The following is a 22,544-nucleotide window of genomic DNA, read 5'->3' on the forward strand; positions in this document are numbered from 1 at the left end:
AGATGGCGGAAAAAATGGGAATGAACAAAGTCTTTTAAGATTAGCAGCTATAAAATATTTCAATGGTACTCACTTGAGACAACTTTCTTTTTCCATTCCAACATCCTATCTGTCATGCTTCCCCATTTATCAAGTGTTCCTGGAGGGGGCCACATTTTGGGGACATGGGGAAGAAGTCAGGTTGAGGATGCATTTAGTTTGAGTTTAGTAAGATACATTTATATGATTTTCATTGCCTTTTGTGTAGAGTTAAGTTGTTGCAAGGCTTATGTTGCAAGAATGGCTTTTCTGAATACTCTTTTACTCACTATCCCTGCTCACCCAGCATCTTGGCACAAAGGTTCAGGGCTAGAGGACACACAGGAATATGAATGTTTTCTATAGTACATAGCCTTAGAAGTATGCACAGTGGAGGAGAAATACAGCTTGAAGTATATGGGGACAAAAGCTAGTGTATGGAAAATTTGGCTTTTAGAGATGTCCAGGTAAAGCCAAGTTCTCTCCTGTCAAAAGCATATTCATTAATGGAGCATTTACAATAATAAACACACCAGGCTGGCTGCCTGGCTTTCTTGCTTGCTTGCTTGCTTACTGTTATGTGAGAGTTATGCAACATAGAATTGATCAGAATTTCTGCATTTGTAGGACACAAATCTGTACTAACATTGCAAATAAGAAATAAATCTCTGGTTGAAGTTAATTGTATTATGCATTTTAACCATCAATAATACAGAACAAATATCGATTGCTCATGCTAAAGAAGACAACTATTTTTCTATGTGTCTATAGAAAAGTAATATTAAAAATTGTTATCATATGCAGAAGCAATCAAAAAGCATACTGTCAAAAATTTAGGAAAATTAATATAAATATGCTGTTTTGGGAGATGCTGTAATGTTTGTGGTATTTGTCAAGTTTTAAAAATTTGTAATATATCATGATTTTTTTCCTCATTCTAAATAAATATTCATTTTATAACTAATTTCCTTTACTTTTTAAATAAAGATTTTATTCATTTATTTTGAGAGAGCACAAGCATGAGTGGAGGGAGGGGCAGAGGGAAAGGGAAAAACAGACTCCGCACTGATCAGTAAGCCTGACCAGGGCTTGATTCCAGGGCCCTGGGATCATGACCAGAGCTGAAGACAGATGTTTTAACTGACCAAGACACCCAGGCATCCCTAATTTTGTTTTCACAATTTTGTATTTTTTTCTATGTATGTATGTATATATGTATGCATGCATATAGGCTGCACACCCAGCTTGGGGCCTAAAGTGGGCCCTGAGCTCAGGACCCTAAGATCAAGGCCTGAGCTGAGATCAAGAGTCCCATGCTTAACCCACTGAAGCACCCAAGCACCCCTTGTATTTTTTTCTTAAAGAGCTCCCTTCCCAAAGTATACATTTCAGGACTTATAAAATGTGAATTTGCCCCTGGTAAGACACAAGCACATTTGAGTAAACCTGTCAGGTTATTTTCTTAAAATAAATTTCTAGGAATGGAATTGTAAAGGCAAAGGGCCTTGTAAAGACAAAGACAAAGCCCTTGATACATTTGGCAAAACTGTTCTTCAGAAATGTGACACCAATGCTCCTTAAAGAGATGTCTCTTTCCCACATTATTATTAGTCTTGGATATTAGTTTTAATTGTGATATTTGTCAATCTAATAGGAAAAATGTGACAATTAATTGTTATCTTAGTTTACTTGACAATTAGTATATTAAACATTTTTTATATATTTTTTAGTTATTTGTGGGGGTTTGGGGATAGTTTTTATGAGGTTTTTTTTTTTTTCTGATTGCTTTGAGAATATTCTTTTCCTATTTAGGGTATTTACAATTATCGTAAACTTTGCAGATCATTTTTCCCAGTTCATTTTGCCTTTTAGTATTAATTTATATCTTGAGACACAAATGTTTTCACTTTCAAATATAGCCAAAATCTCTCATACAATTTTAACATTTGGTGGTAGGATTGGAAAAGACTTTCACAATTAAGGTCTATGTATATAAGTATTTATATTTCCTCCATGACTTCTGTAGTTATATTATTTAGCTTATCATTAATCTCTCTGGAATTTTTTTTAAAAGTTCTTCTAATTTTAAGGTTTTTTTTTTTTTTTCCCCAAAGAGTGAAATATTTTTCCCAATGTGATTTGTTGATTAAACCATCTTTTCCCATTGATCTGAAATGCCACATTTGTTACACATCCTGGTTCTGGATCTCTGTTCCATTATGTTGTGGAATTATTATGTCCCTGGTGCTATTCTATCTTAGCCATCATAGCTTTACTTACTTATTTCTCTTATTCCTTTCAGTGTTGGTTAGTGTTGTATATTTCTCATTTCATTTGAACTTAGAATTATATTTTTTTTCAAATTCCAAATGTATCATTTTAATTTCCACTAGAATAAAATTTATAGAGTAATTTAGAGGGAAAAATTGATCTCTTTTTAATATTGAGTCCCTTCATTTAATAGCATTTTAGCTTATTAAAAATTTCCTAGGCAATAGGTAGTAGATTTTATCTAATGACTTTCCAGAATATTAAGGTGATCATATCTTTTCCTTTACAAGTTAATATGAAAGTTTGTAATAATGGATTTTGCAATATTGAAACATTAGTTCAGTGAATAGAAATTCGGTCATGTCCATTTTTTTATCTTTGGGTAAATTCAATTTTCTCATATATATATATGGGATATATATATATGGGATATATATATATTATATATATATATAATATATATATATACTTGATGTTCTAATATTTTTATTTAGGACCTTTCTCACTTAGTTTCATAGGGGACTTGTTTTATGGGTTTAATTTTTGTGCTATTTTTGTTAGGAAGTGCTATCATAATTACTGTGCCTTCAAAAAGTATTTGAGGGTTTTCCACCTTTCTCTGGACTTTAGTATAGTTTGAATAGCATAGTAATTACCTTGTTTTTTGAAAGTTTTGCACCTTTTCTGAGACTGATACTATTATAACTCTCCTTATTATTTATTTCTATGGTGATTTGTTTATTCAGATTGACTCATTCTTATTGATTCAATTTTGTTAATTTATATTTTCCTTAAAATGCACCATCAGATTTTCAAATATATAAGCTTAGGGTTGTGCAAAGAAGTCTGTTATAACTATTTTTTTTTAAATTTTTTTGTAGCTGTGATTATATTTTTTATCAATTCTGTTTTAGTGTATTTGTGGGGTTTCCCCCTGATTAAACTACCTAGTGATTTATTTGTCTTACTGATTTTCTCTATAAGCACAGTTTCTGGAATAATTTATGAGTTTTACTGGTTGTTTTCTTATTTATTATTTTCAGCCTTTATTTTTATTAATTCCTGCCTTCTGCTTTATTTGGGCTTGTATTTTTATTCTTTCTGCTTACTGTATATGTAATTTAGCCCTTAAAATAAATATTTGAACTATGAAAAGGAACAACACCTAAAGCAATTGATGAGACCATATTGCCGACAGACTAAATCTGGATGAAGAATGAAAAATGGATTGGAAAAATAAGGCAGTTTGGCTCTGAAGATAGCTTCCTAGACTGTTAGCTAGAGTGTTCCAAGATAAGTAATGAGAAACCTTTCTGAATTACAGATGAACCCCACCGAAAGCTTTCCTTCACCTCTTTGGATTGCTACCCAACACTGGTAATACAAGTAAACTTCAGAGATACTGTGGGTTCAGTTCTAGACTACTTCAGTAAGGTGAATATTGCAATAAAGCAAACCAAATGAATGTTTTGGTTTCTCAGTGCATATAAGAGTTGTGTTTATACCTGATCATAGACTATTAAATATTCAATATATCTAAAAAAACAATGTGCATACCTTAATTAACAAATACTTTAATTCTTAAAAAAATGGTAAACATCATCTGAGCTTATAGAAAATCCTAATCTTTTTGCTAGTGGAGAGTCTTGCCTCCATGTTGATGGCGCTAACTAATCAGGGTGCTGAAGGTTGGGGTGGCTGGCAATTTTAAAAAATAAGACAGCAGTGAAGTTTGCTGCATCGGTTGCCTCTTTTCACAAATGATTTCTCCGTAGCATGTGATGCTATTTGATAGCATTTTACCCACAGTAGAGTTTCTTTCAAAATTGGAGGCAATACTCCAATCGATGTTCCATTATCAGCTAAGTTTATGTATATTCTATCTAAATCCTTTGTTGTCATTCCAACAATCTTCACAGCATCTTCACCAGGAATAGATTCCATCTCAACAAACCATTCTTTTGGCTCATCCATAGGAAGCAATTTCTCCAAGTGCCTGTGTGGCTCAGTTGGTTGGGCAGCCAACTCTTCATTTCTACTCAGGTCATGATCTCAGTGTCATTGGATCAAGAGCTCAGAGTCAGGTTCCACACTCAGTGGGGAGTCTGCTTGAGGATTCTCTCTCTTTCAATCCCCCAACTTGAGTGCCTGTGCTCGCTCGCTCTCTATCAAATAAATAAATAAATAAATAAATCTATCTTAAAAAAAAAAAAAGGAACTCATCATCCATACAAATTTTATCATGAGATTGTAGCAATTCAGTCACATACTCAGGCTCCACTTCTAATTCTAGTTCTGTTGCTATTTCCATTACATTTTTGGCAGCTACTTCCTCCACTGAAGTCTTGAACCCCAAAGTCATTCATGAGGGCTGGAATCAACTTCTTTCAAACTCCTCTTAATGTTGATATTTTGAACTCTTCCTATGAATCACAGATGTTCTTAACAACATCTAGAATGATAAATTCTTTCCAGAGTGTTCTTAATTTACTTTGCCCAGATCCATCAAAGGAATAACTACTTACGACAGCTTCTGGCCTTATGCCATATATTTCTTAAATAACATGACTTGAAATTTGAAATGACTCCTTGATTCATGGGCTTCAGAATGGATGTTGTGTTAGCAAATATGAAAACAACATTAATTCCATTGTCCCTCTCCACAAAAGCATTTGTATGACCAGGTGCACTGTTAATGAGCAGTAATATTTTCAAAAGAATTTTTTTTCTGAGCAGCATGTCCCAATAGTGGGCTTAAAATATTTAGTAAACCATGTTGTAAACAGATGTGCTGTCATCCAGGCTTTGTTGCTCCACTGATAGAGCACAGGCGGGGTAGATTATGCATAATTCTTAAGGGCCTTAGGATTTTTGGAATGGTCAGTGAGCATTAACCTCAACTTAAAATCACCAGCTGCATTAGCCCCTAGCAAGAGAGTCAGCCTGTCCTTTGAAGCTTTGAAGCCAGACTTTGACTTCTCTTCTCTGGCTATGGAAGTCCTAGATGGCATCTTCTTCCAATAGAAGGCTGTTTTCATCTACATTGAAAATCTGCTGTTTAAGTGTAGCCGCCTTCATTAATGATCTTAGCTAGATCTTCTGGAGAACTTGCAGCAGCTTCTACATCAGCACCTGCTCTTTCTTTCCCCTTGCACTTTTATGTTGTGAAGATGGCTGCTTTCCTTAAACCTCATGAACCAACTCTGCTAGCTTCCAACTCTTCCTCTGCAGTTTCCTCACCTCTGTCAGCCTTCATGGCCTCCAAGAGTGATAGCTTCATTCCGAATTAGGCTTTGGCTTAAGGGGATCGTGTGGACAGTTGGATCTCCCAGCCTGACCACTAAAACTTTCTCCATATCAGCAATAAGGCTGTTTTTCTTTTTTATCATTCATAGGTTCACTGGAATAGCACTTTTAATTTCCTTCAAGAACTTTCCTTTGTATTTACAACTAGCTAAATGCTTGATGCAGGAGACCTACCTTTTGACCTATCTCACTTTCAATATGCCTTCTCTTACTGAGCTTTATAATTTCTAATTTTTTATTTAAAGTGAGATATATGCAACTCATCCTTTCACTTGAATACTTAGAGACCACTGAAGGGTTATTAATTGGCACAATATCAATATTGTTGTATCTCAGGAAATAGGGAGGTCCAAGGAGAGGGAGACAGAGTGGGGAATGCTTGATTGGTGGAGCAGTTAGACACACATTTACTGATTAACATTGTGTCTTATACAGACATGGTTTGTGGCACCCTACAGTAATTACAATAATAACAAGAAAGATCACTGATCATGATCACATAAAAAATATAATAATGATGAAAATGGTTGAAGTTTTGAGAAAATTACCAAATTTTACACAGAGACATGAAGTGAGCAAATGCTTTTGGAACAATGGTACTGATAGACTTGTGGGATGTCAGGTTGCCACAAATCTTCAATTTGTAAAAAATGCAGTATCTGCAAAGTGCAGTGAAGTGAAGCACAATAAAATGAGGTATGCCTATAAATGATTAGCCCTTCACAAAGTTCTGTGTGTTTTTAGGCTAAACTTTAAGCTCTGTCTTTGAGGTTGTCTATTAAAAATATCTTAAATTTAGTAGGTACCAATTCAGTGTTTTACTTGTGTAGGCACAACTTACGGATTTGATCAAGGCTTTTACACTTATAATATTCATTTTAGGGTCGGTCCTATTACATTAATTAAATATTAATGCTCTCAGTGTATTTTTCATAGCCTTCCCTGTTTCTTCTCCACTGGAGAATATTGCTGGAAATTAAAAAATAGTGTGGTTTATTATCCATGTCATTGGCATTGCATTTTGATGATAAATTATTTTTGGAAAATGAAAAAAAGATCTATAAGTAGAAGAATCCCCTCTGGGTCTCATGTGTTCTTCTGAATAGCAATTTTATATTTCCTCACTATTTTTCCTGAGATTATTACATATCTTCCATAAGCATCTATAAAATACTAAGCCATAGTCTTAAATATTCAAGATACTTTCTGATGAGTTTCTAATGAGATTTTTTTGAAAATACTATATCTGGTGGAAACAGCCTCACACAATAGTAGTTTGAAAAAGCAGTTTTCAATATGTATAAGGCATTTATAATATTTATTCTTCCATTCTTTAATTGTCACAACAGGGCACATTGGGACAGTTGCTATGTTTAAATTTATGACTTTTCTGAATAGGAAAGCAAAGATTAATGAGTTCTTGGCACATTTTGGGGATAAGAATGTCTTGACTATCATTACAGTAATCTAGAGATAGTGAGGGATGGCGAGGGTATGGGATGGAGACCTCAAAATCTACTGAATTGCTATCATGTGCTTATGCCAATGTACAGACAATAATCAAAGTTGGCTTTGAGAGTTTGGAACTGAGTAAACAGAACATTAAATGTTCATTTGGCACCTGTAGAGGATTTTTGAAGCTCTCTTTCTTCAGGAGGAGAAGGGGATTGAAATGGTCAACTTGGGTTTGGAATGCTTAGTTTGAGGTAATATATGGACCTCTAAGTTGAAATATCCTATAGGCAACTGGTGATGTGGAGCTAGAGCACAGAGAAAAGGTTAGCACCAGAGAGCCATCTTTGAGAATCATCTCTGAGGTTACTATTATAGACACAGATAAAAAAGAAGAGACTTTTGCACTTGCCTAGTTAATATTGTTGAATTCAGGGTCAGTTTCAATTTAGGACCAGAAATGCCAAAATTAGAGCATGAGATAGAGGAAGCAAATGTTCCTAGAGCTCAACTTGGTGGATTAGGTGGATGAGAAACTCTGAAACCTAAATCTGAAATATCGCAGAGGGTGGCTGAGAGGAAGTGTGGCTAGGGACATGGGAGATTGAATTCAGAACCAAAGGGAATTAGAGATGGAGCAACATTTAGGAGTGAGGCAGGAGAAGCAAGTAAGCAAAAGAAGGAAGTTTCTTGGCTGCTTAACTATCTGACCCTACCAAATTTGCTGTCTTTTCTAGCTGACTCTTTCTCAAAGGTTAGCTCTTGGATGGCCAACCTGCTTTATTTTGTAGGATTTTAAAAAAGTATTTATTTATTTGAGAGAGAGAAAGAAAGGAGAGGAGTAGAGGGAAAGGGAGAGAGAAGCTCAAACAAACTCCCCACTGAGCATGGAGCCCAATGTAGGGCTCCATCTCACCACCCTAAGATCACTACCGGAACTGAGACAAAAGTCGGACACTCAACCAACTAAGAAACCCAGGTGCCCCTGTAGGATTCTTATATTATGAGAATAAATAATTCCTTAAAGGGAGAGTGGGGAAAGAGGAGGTTAGAAGACCAAAGACTGAATCTGGGAATATAACTTGAATACGGGTGTCAAAAACGCCAAAAAGAAATAACAGTGTATAGTGTATGGAAGCCAAAATTTTAATATCTAGCTGATGATTAAGTGGCACAGGCTTTAAAGAGAACAAGGACATAGATTAGTTGAGGGTTTTGTGATCTGGTGATTGGGAGATCATAAACAAGCTTCCAGTGAGCCATTTTTATAGACTGAAGATTGTAAGCCAGATGATAGCAGTGAGGACTTGAAGGTAAGCAGATGGAAACAGCAATACCAAATGAAAGGAAAGACATTTACCTTTGAGAGAGAAGGGATGATCCAGACACAGGAGATCAAAAGATAGAAACAATGATGGTAGAGAGAAAGGGTCCCCAAATCCCACGGAAATGACAGAAATGAGAGCCCTGGGAAAAGACCTTACCTCCATAGACAAAACATGGCCTTTTCCTTGGGGTTGGACAAAAGGATACTGTCCTGGGTACACTGATATTGAGAATAAGGTTGGAAGTAGATAAGGAAATGTATTAAAATCTTTTGATTAATCCTAAAGCTCTCTGAATCAGAAGAGAAACAAATAAGTAAAAAATCTAGTTAAGCTTTAAACAAAAATAGCATGTAATGAAACCACAGACTGGGAGAAACTCTGCAAAGCATAAAAAGTACAGGTATCCAAAACATATAAAGAACTCCCAAAACAAACCAAGCAACAACTTGGTTTAAAAATGGCAAAAGAGCTGAACAGATATATTACTAAAGAAGATAGGGCAAATAAATATATGAAAAGATGCTCAACATCCTATGTCATCAGGAAACTGCAAATTTAAACAACAGTGAGATATAATGAAATATCTATTAAAATGTTTAAAATTCAGGGTTCCTGGGTGGCTCAACTCTAAGCGTCCAACTCTTGATTTCAGCTCCAGTCTTGATCTCATTCATGGTTGTGAGATCTAGCACTATGTTGGGTTCTGTGCTGGGCATGGATCCTACTAAAAATTCTCTTCCTCTCTTCCTCTACCCCTCCCCACTGCTCACTTGCACTCTCTCTCTCTCTCTCTCTCTCAAAAAAAAAAAAAAAAAAAAAAAAAAAGAATATTTAAAATACAAGACACTGATAACAGCATTTGCAGAGAAGGATGTGAAGCACCCGGAACTTCTATTCATTGCTGGTGGAAATGCAAAATCGTACAGCCACTTTGGCAGACTGTTTGTCAATTTCTTACAAAACTAAAATTTTTTTTCCATACAATCCAACAATCATACTCCTGGGTATTAAGCTGGATGAGCTGAAAACATGTCCACATAAAAACCTACACATGAATGTTTATAGCAGCTTTATTCATCAGTCCCAAAGCTTGGAAGAAACCAAGATGTCCTTCAGAAGGTGAATGGGTCAACAAACTGTGGTACATCCATATAATGAAATATTTTTCAGTGATAAAAAGAAATAAAAAGCTATCAAGCCATGAAAAGACGTGAAGTCACCTTAAGTCGATATTGCTAAGCAGAAGAAGCCAACCTGAAAAGACTGCATACTATATAATTCTGACTATATGACATTCCTGAAAAGACAAAATTATGGAATCAATTAAAAGATCACTGACTACCAATACCAAAGGTTTGGGGAGACAGAGGAAGGGATGAATAGGCAGAACACAGAATTTTTAGGTCAGTGAAATAATTCTCTGTTACACTATAATGGTAAATATATGTCATTATACATTTGTCAAAACCCATAGAATATGAAACAGAAAGAGTGAACTCTAATGTAGAGTTTAAACTTTGATCAATAATAATATACCAATATTGGCTCACTAATTGTAGCAAACGTATCAAACTAAAGTAAGAGGTTAATTCTGAGGGAAACTGTGTGTGCTGGAGGAAGGAAGAAAGTTTATGGGAAATCTCTGTACTTTCCACTCAACTTTTTGTTGACCCTTCAACTGCTCTAAAAAATAGTCTATTACAAACCATAAGTGACTCTTAATCTCACAAAACAAACTGAAGGTTGCTGGGGGGAGGGGGTTTGGGAGAAGGGGGTGGGATTATGGACATTGGGGAGGGTATGTGCTTTGGTGAGTGCTGTGAAGTGTGTAAACCTGGTGATTCACAGACCTGTACCCCTGGGGATAAAAATATATGTTTATTAAAAAAAAAGAAATATTGAGCAATATGTTTAAATGACAGTAAAAATCTATAATAATATGGAAAAAATAGTCTATTAATTTAAGAAAAAAAGACAAAAAAGGAATGGAGTATTGATACATGCAATAATATGAATGAACCTTGAAAACAGTATGCTAAGTGAAAGCAGACAGACAGACATAAAAGGCCACATATTGTGTGAGCCTATTTATATGAAATGTCCACTACTTTAAGAACCAGCAATTACAAAAAAGAAAGAACTAGATAAATGAGATGGTGAAAGGAAGGATTCTGCTACTATAATAGGAGGCAATAGTGTGAAACTGTTCTAAATTTAAAGAAAAACTAATGTGTTTCTCATTAGAAAATAGCCTAAGAGGAATTTTTCTGTTCACACAATGATTATGATATAATAAAGTTTTTTTAGCAACAAGGTGTTGATACCAAGATTAAATTACTATGCAGCATAGCTTCTTGCATTTATACCTATGCTCAGTAATTGGAGAAATTACAATGACCTTAATAGCTAAAACTCAAGAATGGCTGGATCAAATGGTAGCTCAAACTGACTTCCTACAGTAACGCTGAGTTACAAAAATGAATGGAGCAAATAGGCAGGATAAGATATGTAGGTCAACCTGCTTATAAAAATAACCTTGACAGGATTATATAGGCAGATATAGCTGTAAAATTTCTTTATACTGTGAGAGGGAGTAGGCCTAAGTTTACTGAGTCATAATATCTATTTATCTTAGACAAAGCAATCATATATTGTAGGGCTATTGGACTGTATCAAATAGATGAAAACTGCTAATTATCAAGTAAGATTCATGATCTGCAAAAATGGAAGATGGTTATTATGCTTAGAATAAAAAGAGTGCTCACTAAGCAGTAAAAAAAATAATGTCCAGTAAAAGATAAGCAAAAATAGGCCATATTAAAAAACAGAGATAACCAACAAATTAAGAAAATTATAAGCAACAAATATGGATTTATGAAGTTATAATAATATCACTAGTAATCAAATAAATGTAAGTTAATGCAATAATGAGTGCTAATTTAATCTGTCAGACAAAATTGTAAAAGAATAATAATACCCAATGTTCTAAGAGGAGACGTAAATGAATTCTCTGATGACTGTTAGTGGGAGTATAAACCAGTAGAGAAATTTTGGAGGACAAGTTGGCAGTAGATATTAATATTTTTTAATGCACATTTTCTTCAACCAAAATTTCACTTCTAGGAATCTGTCCAGCAGAAGTATTGTCCAAGTGCACAAAGATGAATTCATAAGAAAGTTCACAACAGCGTTATTTATAATACAGAAAAATTGGAAACAATATGAATATCAATTAATGGGTACATTCACCTCCTAGAATATTCCGCAAAGATTAAAAAGAACTAAGTAGATTTCTTTGAATGGATATGTCATGTTTTCCAAGATATAATGCCAAGCAATAAAGAAGGTGCAAAATATAACCAATAATGTGATCCCACTTGTTTTTAAAAACATACCCAAAACTAGGTATTGTATGTAGGCAGTTAATTAAAAAATGTCCAGAAGAATACTGTAAATGCCTCTTAAGGTTGTTCTTTGGGAGAGGAGTAATTAGCAGGATAGGAAATGAAGAGGTATCTGTAGTTATTTTATTGTATACACTTCTATACCGTTGCATTTTTTTAACAGAAAGTAAAAATTTGTGTAACATGAGGAGTTATTAAAAATGTGCATGCATAATAACAAATTAATACTAATAAAGCATTGGGAATATTTCTTGGTACAGAGAAAGTGCTATGTAAGTGTGTGTTAAGTTAAATAAATAAGTTCAAATATTAGGGCTTTATCCTAAGAAAATAATTATGAGATGCGCAAAGATTTAATTGCAAGGATATATAACCCTGAGATTGTTAAAGTTAGAAGTGACCGAAATATCCAACAGTAGATGATTGACTAAGTGAAAAATATTAATCCATACAGTGAGTGGGATTTTTGAATGATAATTTTTAACAGCTATATTGCTTTATATTTTGCCTGCCACAAATGCACCCATTTCAAAGAACAATTCAATGACTTTTAGTAACTTTATGAGTGGTGCAACAATCAGCATAAATCAGTTTTAGAACCGACCCCCAGTAAGTTCCCTTATCTCATTTACAGTTAATCTCATTACCACCTCTAGCCCAAGGAACCAGTAATCCACCTTCTTTCCGTACAAATTTTCTTTTTCTGATCTATACAATAGGATATTTTTGCATTGGTCATAATAAATGATAGCTGATTATAAAAGTGAAAAAAGTAGATAAAATATGACATTTAGGATTAGCCTATTTGAATTTATATGGGGAGAGAGAGGAAAATTTGAATGGCGGTCTCCAAATGATTTATAGTGGTTACCCTTGAGTGCTAGAAATATGAGTGCTTTTTTTTTTCCTGTTGAAATCTTATGATCCAAAAAAGATAATTCAAATTATCTTGGAAAGGACAAGTTTCCTGAAATGGGTTCTTTCAGGGTTTCCCCTTCAATACAGTGAATAAGAGGGTGGGAATTTAGAAGTGACTCGTGATATGAGAGGGTTATTTTTTGGAAGTATCCCCCTTCCGGAATGGTAATATGAATGCAGGTAATATGCAAGATTCAAGTGCTCAGCAGACCAGAGCCTGCAAGAAGTCCAGTAGGCCCTGGTGTTGCTGCCTTCCAGGCATCGGCCCCAGCCTGTCCACCCTTGGATAAGTTTGCCGCTGAGGGATCTTTTAGCCAATACTAGCCTCAGAAAGAGAGGTGAAGATAGTGGAAGGGAGCTCATACCAGTTCCCTTGGGGCTCCCAGCTTTGATAACCAGGGGCAAAAGCAGAAGCACCTACTCCTACTGCCTATCTCCTCAGAAAGAAAACAGAAAGAAAAGCAGAAGAGTAAGTTTTTCTGTCTCATTTATTTATTGCCTTGTTCTTCCTCATCTTTTATGAATGAAATGGGCTCCCCTCTATTCTCTTTTGAGTGTTAATTTTTTTTAATTTTTAAGGTTTAAAAATTTTTTTTAATTTTAAAATAAATTTATTTATTTTTGAGAGAGAGAGAGAGCACGAGCACTAATAGGGGGAAAGGTAGAGGGAGAAGTAGGCTCCCTGTTTAGCAGAGAGCCTGATGTGGGGCTCCATCCCAGAACTCCAGGATCATGACCAGAGCTGAAGGCAGGCTCTTAACTGACGGAGCCACCCAGGCGTCCTTAGGGTGTTAGTTCTTAAAGAAACAATTTCCAACATTATGTTTTGAATCAATCTAATCCATGGCAATGTTCTTTCAAAGTTGGGACCTTATGTCTCTGTATATTTTGGGGAGGCCATTTTCTTCAAAGATGTCTCATCACTGACAAGAGAAAGGCGTGCTTTGGCCAAGAGCATATACTTTGGTATGAGGTAACAAGATTCATTTATGGCTCTGATTCTTGAAATAAAACTCTGACCTAATATCTTTACTGAATTTGCATAGAAAGAAAATTACAGTGAACCAAACTATACCCGTGGAAGTAGGAATTTTCTCTGGAGAGTCTAGAAAACTTCAGACTTTTTTTTTACTATTGCATTTATTTATTTATTTATTTATTTAAGATTTTAAAAATTTATTTGTCAGAGAGAGGGAGCGAGCACAAACAGGGGGAGCAGCAGGCAGAGGGAGAAGCAGGCTCCTTGCTGAGCAGGGAGCGTGACATGAGACTCCATCCCAGCACCCTGCAATCATGACCTGATCCCAAGGTAGATGCTTAACTGACTGAGCCACCCAGGCATTCCTAGTTTTTTACCATTTTAAATATTCTATTCTAAAATATGTGGGAGGGAGTATTTCATTATGTGAAAATGTGACTGCCTCCTTACTTTCCAAATTACTTGAAGACTTTATTTAGTGTTTGAGTTACAACACCCCCAATTTCAAATCAGTGGGGCCCACCCGGCTCAGGGAAGTTTTGCCTTATAGTTCCTGCCAGAGGACAGAAAGGACCTGCAAATGCAAATCACAGGGTCTGCACAGAGATTGATGTTACATGATGGTGAGAAGACCTTCTCTCACCTATTACTTGAGCTGATAGTGATGTGGCTCTTCAAGCGATTTACTTTCAGGAGTGGAGTCCATAAAGGGGATGGCCCAAGTCCCCTCACAGAATCTCCAGGGTAGACCTGCAGTGTCCTTTAATAATACATAATTGGACCAGCCCAGCCCAGGAGGCTTTAATAACCTTTCTCAGTGATCTGTGAGTTTGAAAAGGCTCAATACCTACTGTCTTTCTTTAGAACATTGATCGAGGGACCCAGTGCTCCCATCTTATGATTATTAGTGACACTTTTCCTAAATTTCCAGGGATGAAGGGACTTTTCTGCACTGTTTAATGATTTTCAGTTTAACTTCCTTTCCGCGTGGGATGTTGTAAAGATTAATTAGGCGATGTTCATAAAGTGCTTTTAAGCTGAAAAGTACTGCACAAGCGTGTACGGACTCATTAGGTTCTTAGTCATTAAGGTTTTCTTAGACCTTTTGCATTCAGAAACTAGATGATTAAGGCCAAATTAGTATTTTATCTTGAAGGAGGGGGACTTCAAAAGGAGAAGAACAGAGCAGTATCTCTCTTTCTTTGTTTAAAAAAGACATCTGTTGGGACGCCTGGGTGGCTCAGTGGGTTAAAGCCTCTGTCTTCGGCTCAGGTCATGGTACCAGGGTCCTGGGATCGAGCCCCACATCAGGCTCTCTGCTCAGCAGGGAGCCTGCTTCCCCCTCTCTCTCTGTCTGCCTCTCTGTCTACTTGTGATCTCTCTCTCTCTAAAATAAATAAATAAAATATTTTTTAAAAAATAGAAAAAAAACAGTTAAAAAAAAAGACATTTGTTACACTGGGCCTGAAATAAAGATATAAATGTTTAACTTTTCATTATCTTGTATTTCCGTACTGCTACTGCTTCTGCAACTTCTCACTTCCTCCTTTCAAAATGCATTTGCCTGATTCTCCAGAACATTTATTTAGAAACTCTTGGGACCATATTGTCGTATAGGTGTCTATAGTGGAACCAACTCTGGCCTCAGAGTGTTGAATTGTTGTACCAATTAATGACACTGGGAAGTCATTCCCTTTGTAAATCAATCCCCTCTCAGTCTGCAATGTGCCGTAAATGTGTAATATTGTCTCCATCCTCAGTAATCTTTGACCAATATATTTGGAGTTCTATATGATTTGGTGAAGCCTTAGACTGAGGCTGCAAAAGTACAGACTGACCACCAAAGACAGAAAGAGGACCTAAGAGAAATTAGAGACAAAGATGGATAACCTACGAAGAATTAGACTGACAGCTGACTATTTTGGTAGCATCAGCTGTATGTGAATTCTATTATTATTGGAATAATATCTTCTAAGTACTGAGATAAATAGCTGTCAACCTAGAATTGTATAACAAACTAAATTACCTTTTAAGATTGATCATAGAATAAGAACAATTTCATACAAAGCAAAAATAACACATTTGCCAGCAGTGCTAAAGGATATCCTAAAGGATTCAAACAGAGAAAAATTATTCCAGAAGGAAAGAAAGAGGTGCTAGAAGGAATGAAGAAGAAAAAATTGGTAAACATGTGAGTAAATATAAATAAGCATGAATTAATAATAATGTGTCCAGTTTGCAATAATGAACAAGAGATGAGTAAAAAATGTAACAGATATAACAAGAAAGTTAAAGTAGTCCATTGTCTTTATCTTACTTGGAAGGAGGCTAAAGGTGTTAAATTTAGATTTTATTAAGCATACACATAGACTTTCTAGTTTTAATCACTAAAATAAAGGAAACGCAATGTGGTGGAGGGGGAAATCAATGAAATAAGACAATAAGATAAATAGCAATGAACTCAGTAAAAGGGAAAAAAGAAATTTAACATGGATCTCAGTAATTGTTCTGGGGACTCTTAACCTTATAATTACAAATACTAAGTAATTAAGTTACTAAGTAACTATATCAGGGAGTTCATATCAATATACCTACAGGACAAATGAAAAATGAAATAATCTTTTTAAAATTTTTTTAAGATTTTATTTATCAGAGAGAGAGAGAGAGAGCGCACATAAGGAAGGGGTAAAGCAGAGGCAAAGGGAGAAGCAGGTTCCCTGCTGAACAAGAAGCCTGATGCAGGACTTGATCCCAGAACCTTTGGATCATGACCTGAGCCAAAGGCAGACGTCTAACCAACTGAATCACCCAGGCATCCCAAAAATGAAATAGTCTTAATGATATGTGAACAATTGCTTCTGACTTGGAATGAAATGTTCAGTAACAGTGTCATCTTGATGACACAGGTCAAGGGTTTAGGAGAGGAATCTCAAATGTAGGGAACACAGATCTTTCATAATGGACAGTAAGTCTGCTTGACCTCTGCCCCAGAGAGAGAGACTATCTTAATTACACTTTGTAGTAAACAAGTTTGCTCTTCACTCTGGAAAAGACACTGTTTTCTAAGGCTGTTCATTATACAAACACCTTTGAAAGATAGAGCAATGATTTTGGTTGTAAGCTGTGCAGAAATGTGACAGACCTGATGGAGAGATGTCTCCCAACAAATGTGGCTAATTTTCTAAAGCCTCAGTTTTCCTATCTGAAAAATAGAATAAATGGTATGGCATATGTGATTATAAGGATCAGAGCATAGAGTGCATATAAAATACTTAACATCATATCCAAAGACTGTGTCAACATCAATTACTACTACAAATGATTATTTTTTGAATAAAATGTGAGCATGTTTATTGAATTCTTTGTTTTCTCTAGCAAGCAGAATATTACAGCTTATGGGTGTTTCTACTTACTAGAATCACGAAATATTAGAACTAAAAAGAAAAGATAAGCCAGTGAAACCAGGCATTTTTTAGATAAGGAAATAGGTTCAGAAAGGTTAAGTGACTTGTTGGCTTTCACACAGAACAGCCATATAAAGGACAATGGTCATCTAATTTAAAATTCACATTCTTTTAAATTATACACAATGCTTGGAGTTCATAAATGTTGTTATTACAAATGAATTGAAACAAGCCTAGATACGTTAGAAAACATTTCACATATTTATTCATTTGGTCATTCTCTTCTACCTACTTGCATAACCTATAAACCACCTTAAATATGGCCTCTGAAGGCAAATAAACACACGAAGGAGGGAAGAGAGAAGGAAGAGAAGAGGAAAGGGAAGGGAAGAGAAGGGAAGGACAAAGGAATGGAAAGGAAAAAGAGGAGGTAAAATAACCTGTATCTTCCCCTACCCCCCACCTCCATCATGTCACCACCTCCACAGCAGAGGAAAAACAGGAAACAACAGGAAAGCGCTTTCTGTGTGTGTAGGTGATGTTGGAAGTGGTCCTGTTCTGGCTAACGACAGGGAAATTCTGGCAGAATATCCGGCAGCTTTATGTCAACAGCTTTATCTGGCTTATCAACAAACTTTCTAAGGCATGAGGGAGAGTGGTAAGGAAGGGGAATAAGGGGGTGACAGAAATAGTATCTCTTTCTGGGAGGCAGCATGTTGTAGGGAATGGTCATCAGTTGTAGAATAAGATGACCTGAGTTCCTGTAAGAGTTTGAGCAAGTTACTGGATTCCCTGACCTCTAAAATGTATTTAAAGTCTCTCTGTGAAAAGTTGAAGAAATGAAGTGAGAGTGTCTGGCACCTAGTAGATCCTCATTAAATAGAAGTTCAAGTCAAATTTGGTGAAGGAATTTATCCTGGAAGGATGTGTAAAAAAATTAACTCCATTGTGTATATATACCACATCTGTATGTGCTTTGGTGAGTGCTGTGAAGTGTGTAAACCTGGTGATTCACAGACCTGTACCCCTGGGGATAAAAATATATGTTTATAAAACCTAAAAAAAAAAAAAAAATTAACTCATTAAGTTTGTACCACTACTTAATCCCAGTCCCATTGTGTCTCTTTCTTTAAGACTGCTGTCACCGCATTAACTTGTACAGCATTGTGCAATACTTGCTGGGACCCAAGGTCAGAGTTGAGTATGCCCAGGTAGCCAAAGCAAGATTTTAATAGGAAAGAAATGATAGGGAATGGGGATTGTCCTTCATCTTTTGTCTTTCTCAAGCCCTCTGCAAAATCACCTCAGGCTCTACCTAATTGTGTTTTGTGTGTCCCCGGGGTGTCTCACACTGCTCTTGCTGTTCTTGTCCCTCACCCCCACGGTGAACACTGCACTTCCCTCTTCTGGGCATGCAGGAGTGGCTCTGTTTTGTCACTGCTCTGTACCTCTTCACAGGACATTGCAGTGTTGGGGGTGTGTGTGTGACAGAGAGACAGATAGAGACAGAAAAGGAGACAGAGGGAGAAGGATGTTGGAAGAAAACGTGCCCTTTTCCTTCTGCTTCTAGAAATCCCAAAGCAATATTGCTCATCACAATGTTCCATGTTGTGAAGAGTTTAGGGCAATCTATTCCTTTGGTTTTACTTGGGGCGTTCTCTCTCTCTTTGGAATCAGCAATGCTGGAGATAAATTTGAGTGAGAGTGTCAGGCAGTACTGAAAATAGGTGTTGATGAAATGATAAGAAAGTCTTTGTTAGGATTGAACCCTCCCCACCAAGCCGTTTCTTCCCATAGGAGAAGTGTGCTGTCTGAAAGGCTCTCCAAACTTTCCTCAAACAGCCTTCTGTAGGACCATCCCTCACATTTGCATTCACATCTAGTTATGTCAACAGAATAGTGGGCACAATTTGAGCTCTTTTGCACAAACTTATTAGACCCAGTGGCCCCTAAGTTCTTACTGAAACAATCTACTGAAATTCGTAGCTGACAGAGTGCTAGGGTCATGCTGAGAACACTGCTACAGATACACATGCACTAAGAAATTGACTCATAGCCTGCTGGCCTCCAAATGTGAGTGTGGACACTTGCTTTAGATTCTAGATATATGAGTTCATTCATTTATTCCTTTTTCACTGATCAAGGAAGGGATACACAGATGATTTAGGTATAGTTCCTATATCATAGTTTTTAGTGATTTTTGTTGTCTTGCTTCACTGTATATGCTCATTGACTCTCCCTAGTTAAAGCTTGATTGAAACTGTCTTATAGTTAATGATGAAAAATATCCCTTCTGAAGTTAAGATACTAGTACTGACAATTCCACACTCAATTTCTGTGCTGAAGAGAATGTATTATGACCAAGCCAATGCAGGCAATATGGAATTTGGGGCAGTAATGTTTTAAAGTTCTTAACACTCTCTTTGCCCCCAGGTTATGCAGATGTATCTTCCATTTTGTGGAATTGCCATATCCAATGCTCAGCTCTTTGCTGCCTCGAGGAAAGAATATGAAAGAAGCAGGGTGAGTAGAAAGAAACACTGTTGACAACCCTCAAAGCTCTCTCACTTTCAAGGATCTGTGAACCTTCATATGTTTTAAAACCAGCAGATGAGTTTTGAATAGTCTAGGAGTCCTTTCTATTTGTTTAATCCTTCAAGTTTATGGTTGAAGATACCTTTGAAGCAATAAGTGCAAATGGAAGTGGATACAAATTCTCTGTTGTTTGGGGCAAATAGTACCAGCTTCTTTTAAAAACGAAATTAATTTTACAGCTGTACTGTAAGGTAGTAGATATACTCTTATAGTCTTGAAACAATAACACACTTTAGTGATATTTTTACAATTTAGTTTCTTTAAGAAGCAAGGTACGTTACAAGTGATTTCACCCCACCTCATTAATTTTGCTTTTGAATTGAAAGCATCACTAGAGCATCACTAGATAAGGAAGAGCATCACTAGATAACTGGACAATAATGCAAATACTTTTATAGGATTATAAAGAAACACACAAAGAGGGACTTTCACCAGCTATCCCTGTAAATAGAAAGGAAGGAAGGAAGGAAGGGAGAAAGAGAAAGAGAGAAAGAAAGGAAGACTCAAAAAATCCTAAACTGTCAAATAGATACTAAATTATATTAGACTCATAATACAATAGATACATGTAGGTATAGATAGGTATAGTAGATAATAGAGAAACAAACAAATAAGAAATAATATAGTATCAGGTAGTGATAAAGAGATAGAGATTGTTTGGGAGGATGTTTATTTCAGAACATGGTCAAGAAGTTCTCTGTAACTTGTTGTTTGAGCAGAGACCTGAATCAAATGAAGGTGCAAAACCACACAAAGATTAGGGAAGAGCAGTCCAGATAGTGGAAATGTCAAGAAGAAAGGCATGAGGCAGGCAAAACCTTGGTCCATGTATCTAGGGAGCAGAGAGGAAGAACTCAAAAAGCCAAAGTAGTCCTGAAAAAGAAGGGCAAAACTAGAGGCCTCATACCTCCTGATTTTAAACCATAATACAAAGCTCTTATAATCAAAACAGCATGGCATTGGCACTAAAAACAGATACATAGACCAATGGAATAGAATTGAGAGCCCAGAAATAAACCCATGCTTATACAGTCAGCATATATTTGACAAGGGAGTGAAGAATACTTAATGGAGAATGATGTTGGGAAAACTGGATATTCACATGAAAAAAACTGGAATCAGACCCCTATCTTACACCACTCACAAAAATAAAAGTTGGTATGGATTAAAGATATTATTGTAAGACATGAAACTAAAACTTCTGAACAAAACATAGGGGAAAAGCTTCAGTGATTTTTTTGGATCTGATACAAAAGGACAAGAATAAACTAGTGGGACGACATCAAACTAAAAGTCTTCTGCACAGCAAAAGAAACCATCAACAAAATGAAGAACCAACCTATGAAATGGGAGAAGATATTTGCAAATTGCAATTATGTAAAGTAATGGATGTGTTAACTGACCTTATTATACTAATCATTTCACAACTTGTGATGTATCAAATCATCATATTTTATACCTTAAACATCCAGAACTTATCGTCAATTATAACTCAATAGAACTAAAAAATAAAGAAACAATGTGGCTGGGACTAGATCAGTGAGAAAAGAGAGATTCCCCCCCCCCCAAATTAGTGATGAAATAGACAAAATTTATTGATGTGGGAAATGAAAGAAAATTACTTTTGGCTTGTACAACTGGCAAATAAATGGTCAGGTACAGGACTCTAGAGTTTTGGTGAGATGTTAGGACTCAAGACTCATATAAGGGAAAGATCAATATATAGGTGATGTTTAAAAGTAGGGCACTGAGTGCATCAATCTGGGGGAGAATATGTGGATAAGAGAAGGGAAGAGGTCCAAAATTGAGCCCGGGAACAAAAGATGGCACTGGACGAAGGAGGGGGCCAAACACAAGGGAAATCAAGAAATAGGGAGTGTTCAGTTGTGTGAAGAGCCTCCGATTGTTGACGTTCTTATCATCCAAGATTTTCTTCCCTTTTTCTCCCATTGTGGAGCGAGTCTGTATTGATATTTATGAAACTTTTATCACTTGTTAGTAAAGCAGCAATTTTTAATTAGAAACAGTAAAATTACTATGATGTGATTTGTCAGTGCAAGACTCAAGGCCCAATTAGCTTTTCCTCCGAGATAAATGTTCTTGCATATGGGTCCCAGAGGCCCTATCCACACAGTCACAACAAATTGAAAAGTTAAATAATTGTTCAGTTAATAGGATCTATCTGAAGAAATAGCCTGGATGATTAAGGAAATAATGTTTTCCCCCTTAATAACAGGGAATGGTGTTGGTAATTATTCAGACAATTGCCTCATTTTTAATGTTATATTTAAATATGAAATTATTGCACATTGTTGACTTCTTAGAGCAATTTGCTGTCCAAATGCTAAACAGTCAGGATATACTCAAAACTTTTTTCACCTCCTGGTGTATCTCTGCTTCAGGATCATAGAGCCACCCAGGGCCCTTAGCCGTACTCACAAGGTCTCTTTAGAGAAAATGCTGCCAAGGACATTTGAGCCTCTTTTTGATGCTCAGTGAACTAGACTCCTTTCATGGATCCCTTAACTCATTCAAATGCTTTTCTACCAGAATAGACCCAAAGAAGAAATTTGCACGTTTCCAATGGTTTCAGGACAAATCAAATTCATTACTAAACTTGAAAATTGGTCACAACCCTGAGATGATCCTCAACACCATCTACCAGAACAGATGTGAATTCGAAAACACACAAAATCCTTTTGTGAGAGGTCAGACCTGAGAGGATACCTTTTATTAGGTTCTGTTGAACAAAGCACCCTCTGGCCAATTCACTGGCTGTGTAATGTTCTGATTGCTTTCTTGTAGGAGCGTAATATCTACTACCTGTACATAGCCTGCTATTCTGAAATCTCTGGGAAGAGCCATGTAA

At 36.2% G+C, this 22,544-nt stretch overlaps 1 protein-coding gene and 1 pseudogene across 1 annotated transcript in view; one reads left to right on the top strand and one right to left on the bottom strand.

Annotated features, from left to right (window-relative positions):
- Window positions 1-3,863: 3,863 nt before the first annotated feature.
- LOC131827926 (tigger transposable element-derived protein 1-like) lies at window positions 3,864-17,549 on the bottom strand (annotated as a pseudogene).
- A 176-nt stretch (window positions 17,550-17,725) lies between these two features.
- Window positions 17,726-22,544, top strand: part of LOC131827927 (dual 3',5'-cyclic-AMP and -GMP phosphodiesterase 11A) — a 248,434-nt gene continuing 243,615 nt past the window's right edge. The window contains exons 1-4 of the mRNA XM_059168871.1: window positions 17,726-17,738; window positions 18,215-18,291; window positions 19,514-19,603; window positions 22,481-22,540. Coding sequence (XP_059024854.1) covers window positions 17,726-17,738; window positions 18,215-18,291; window positions 19,514-19,603; window positions 22,481-22,540 — 240 coding nt within the window. The remainder of the gene's footprint in view (window positions 17,739-18,214; window positions 18,292-19,513; window positions 19,604-22,480; window positions 22,541-22,544) is intronic.

This window comes from Mustela lutreola, chromosome 3 (genome assembly GCF_030435805.1).
Source record: "Mustela lutreola isolate mMusLut2 chromosome 3, mMusLut2.pri, whole genome shotgun sequence".
Lineage (NCBI taxonomy): Eukaryota > Metazoa > Chordata > Mammalia > Carnivora > Mustelidae > Mustela > Mustela lutreola.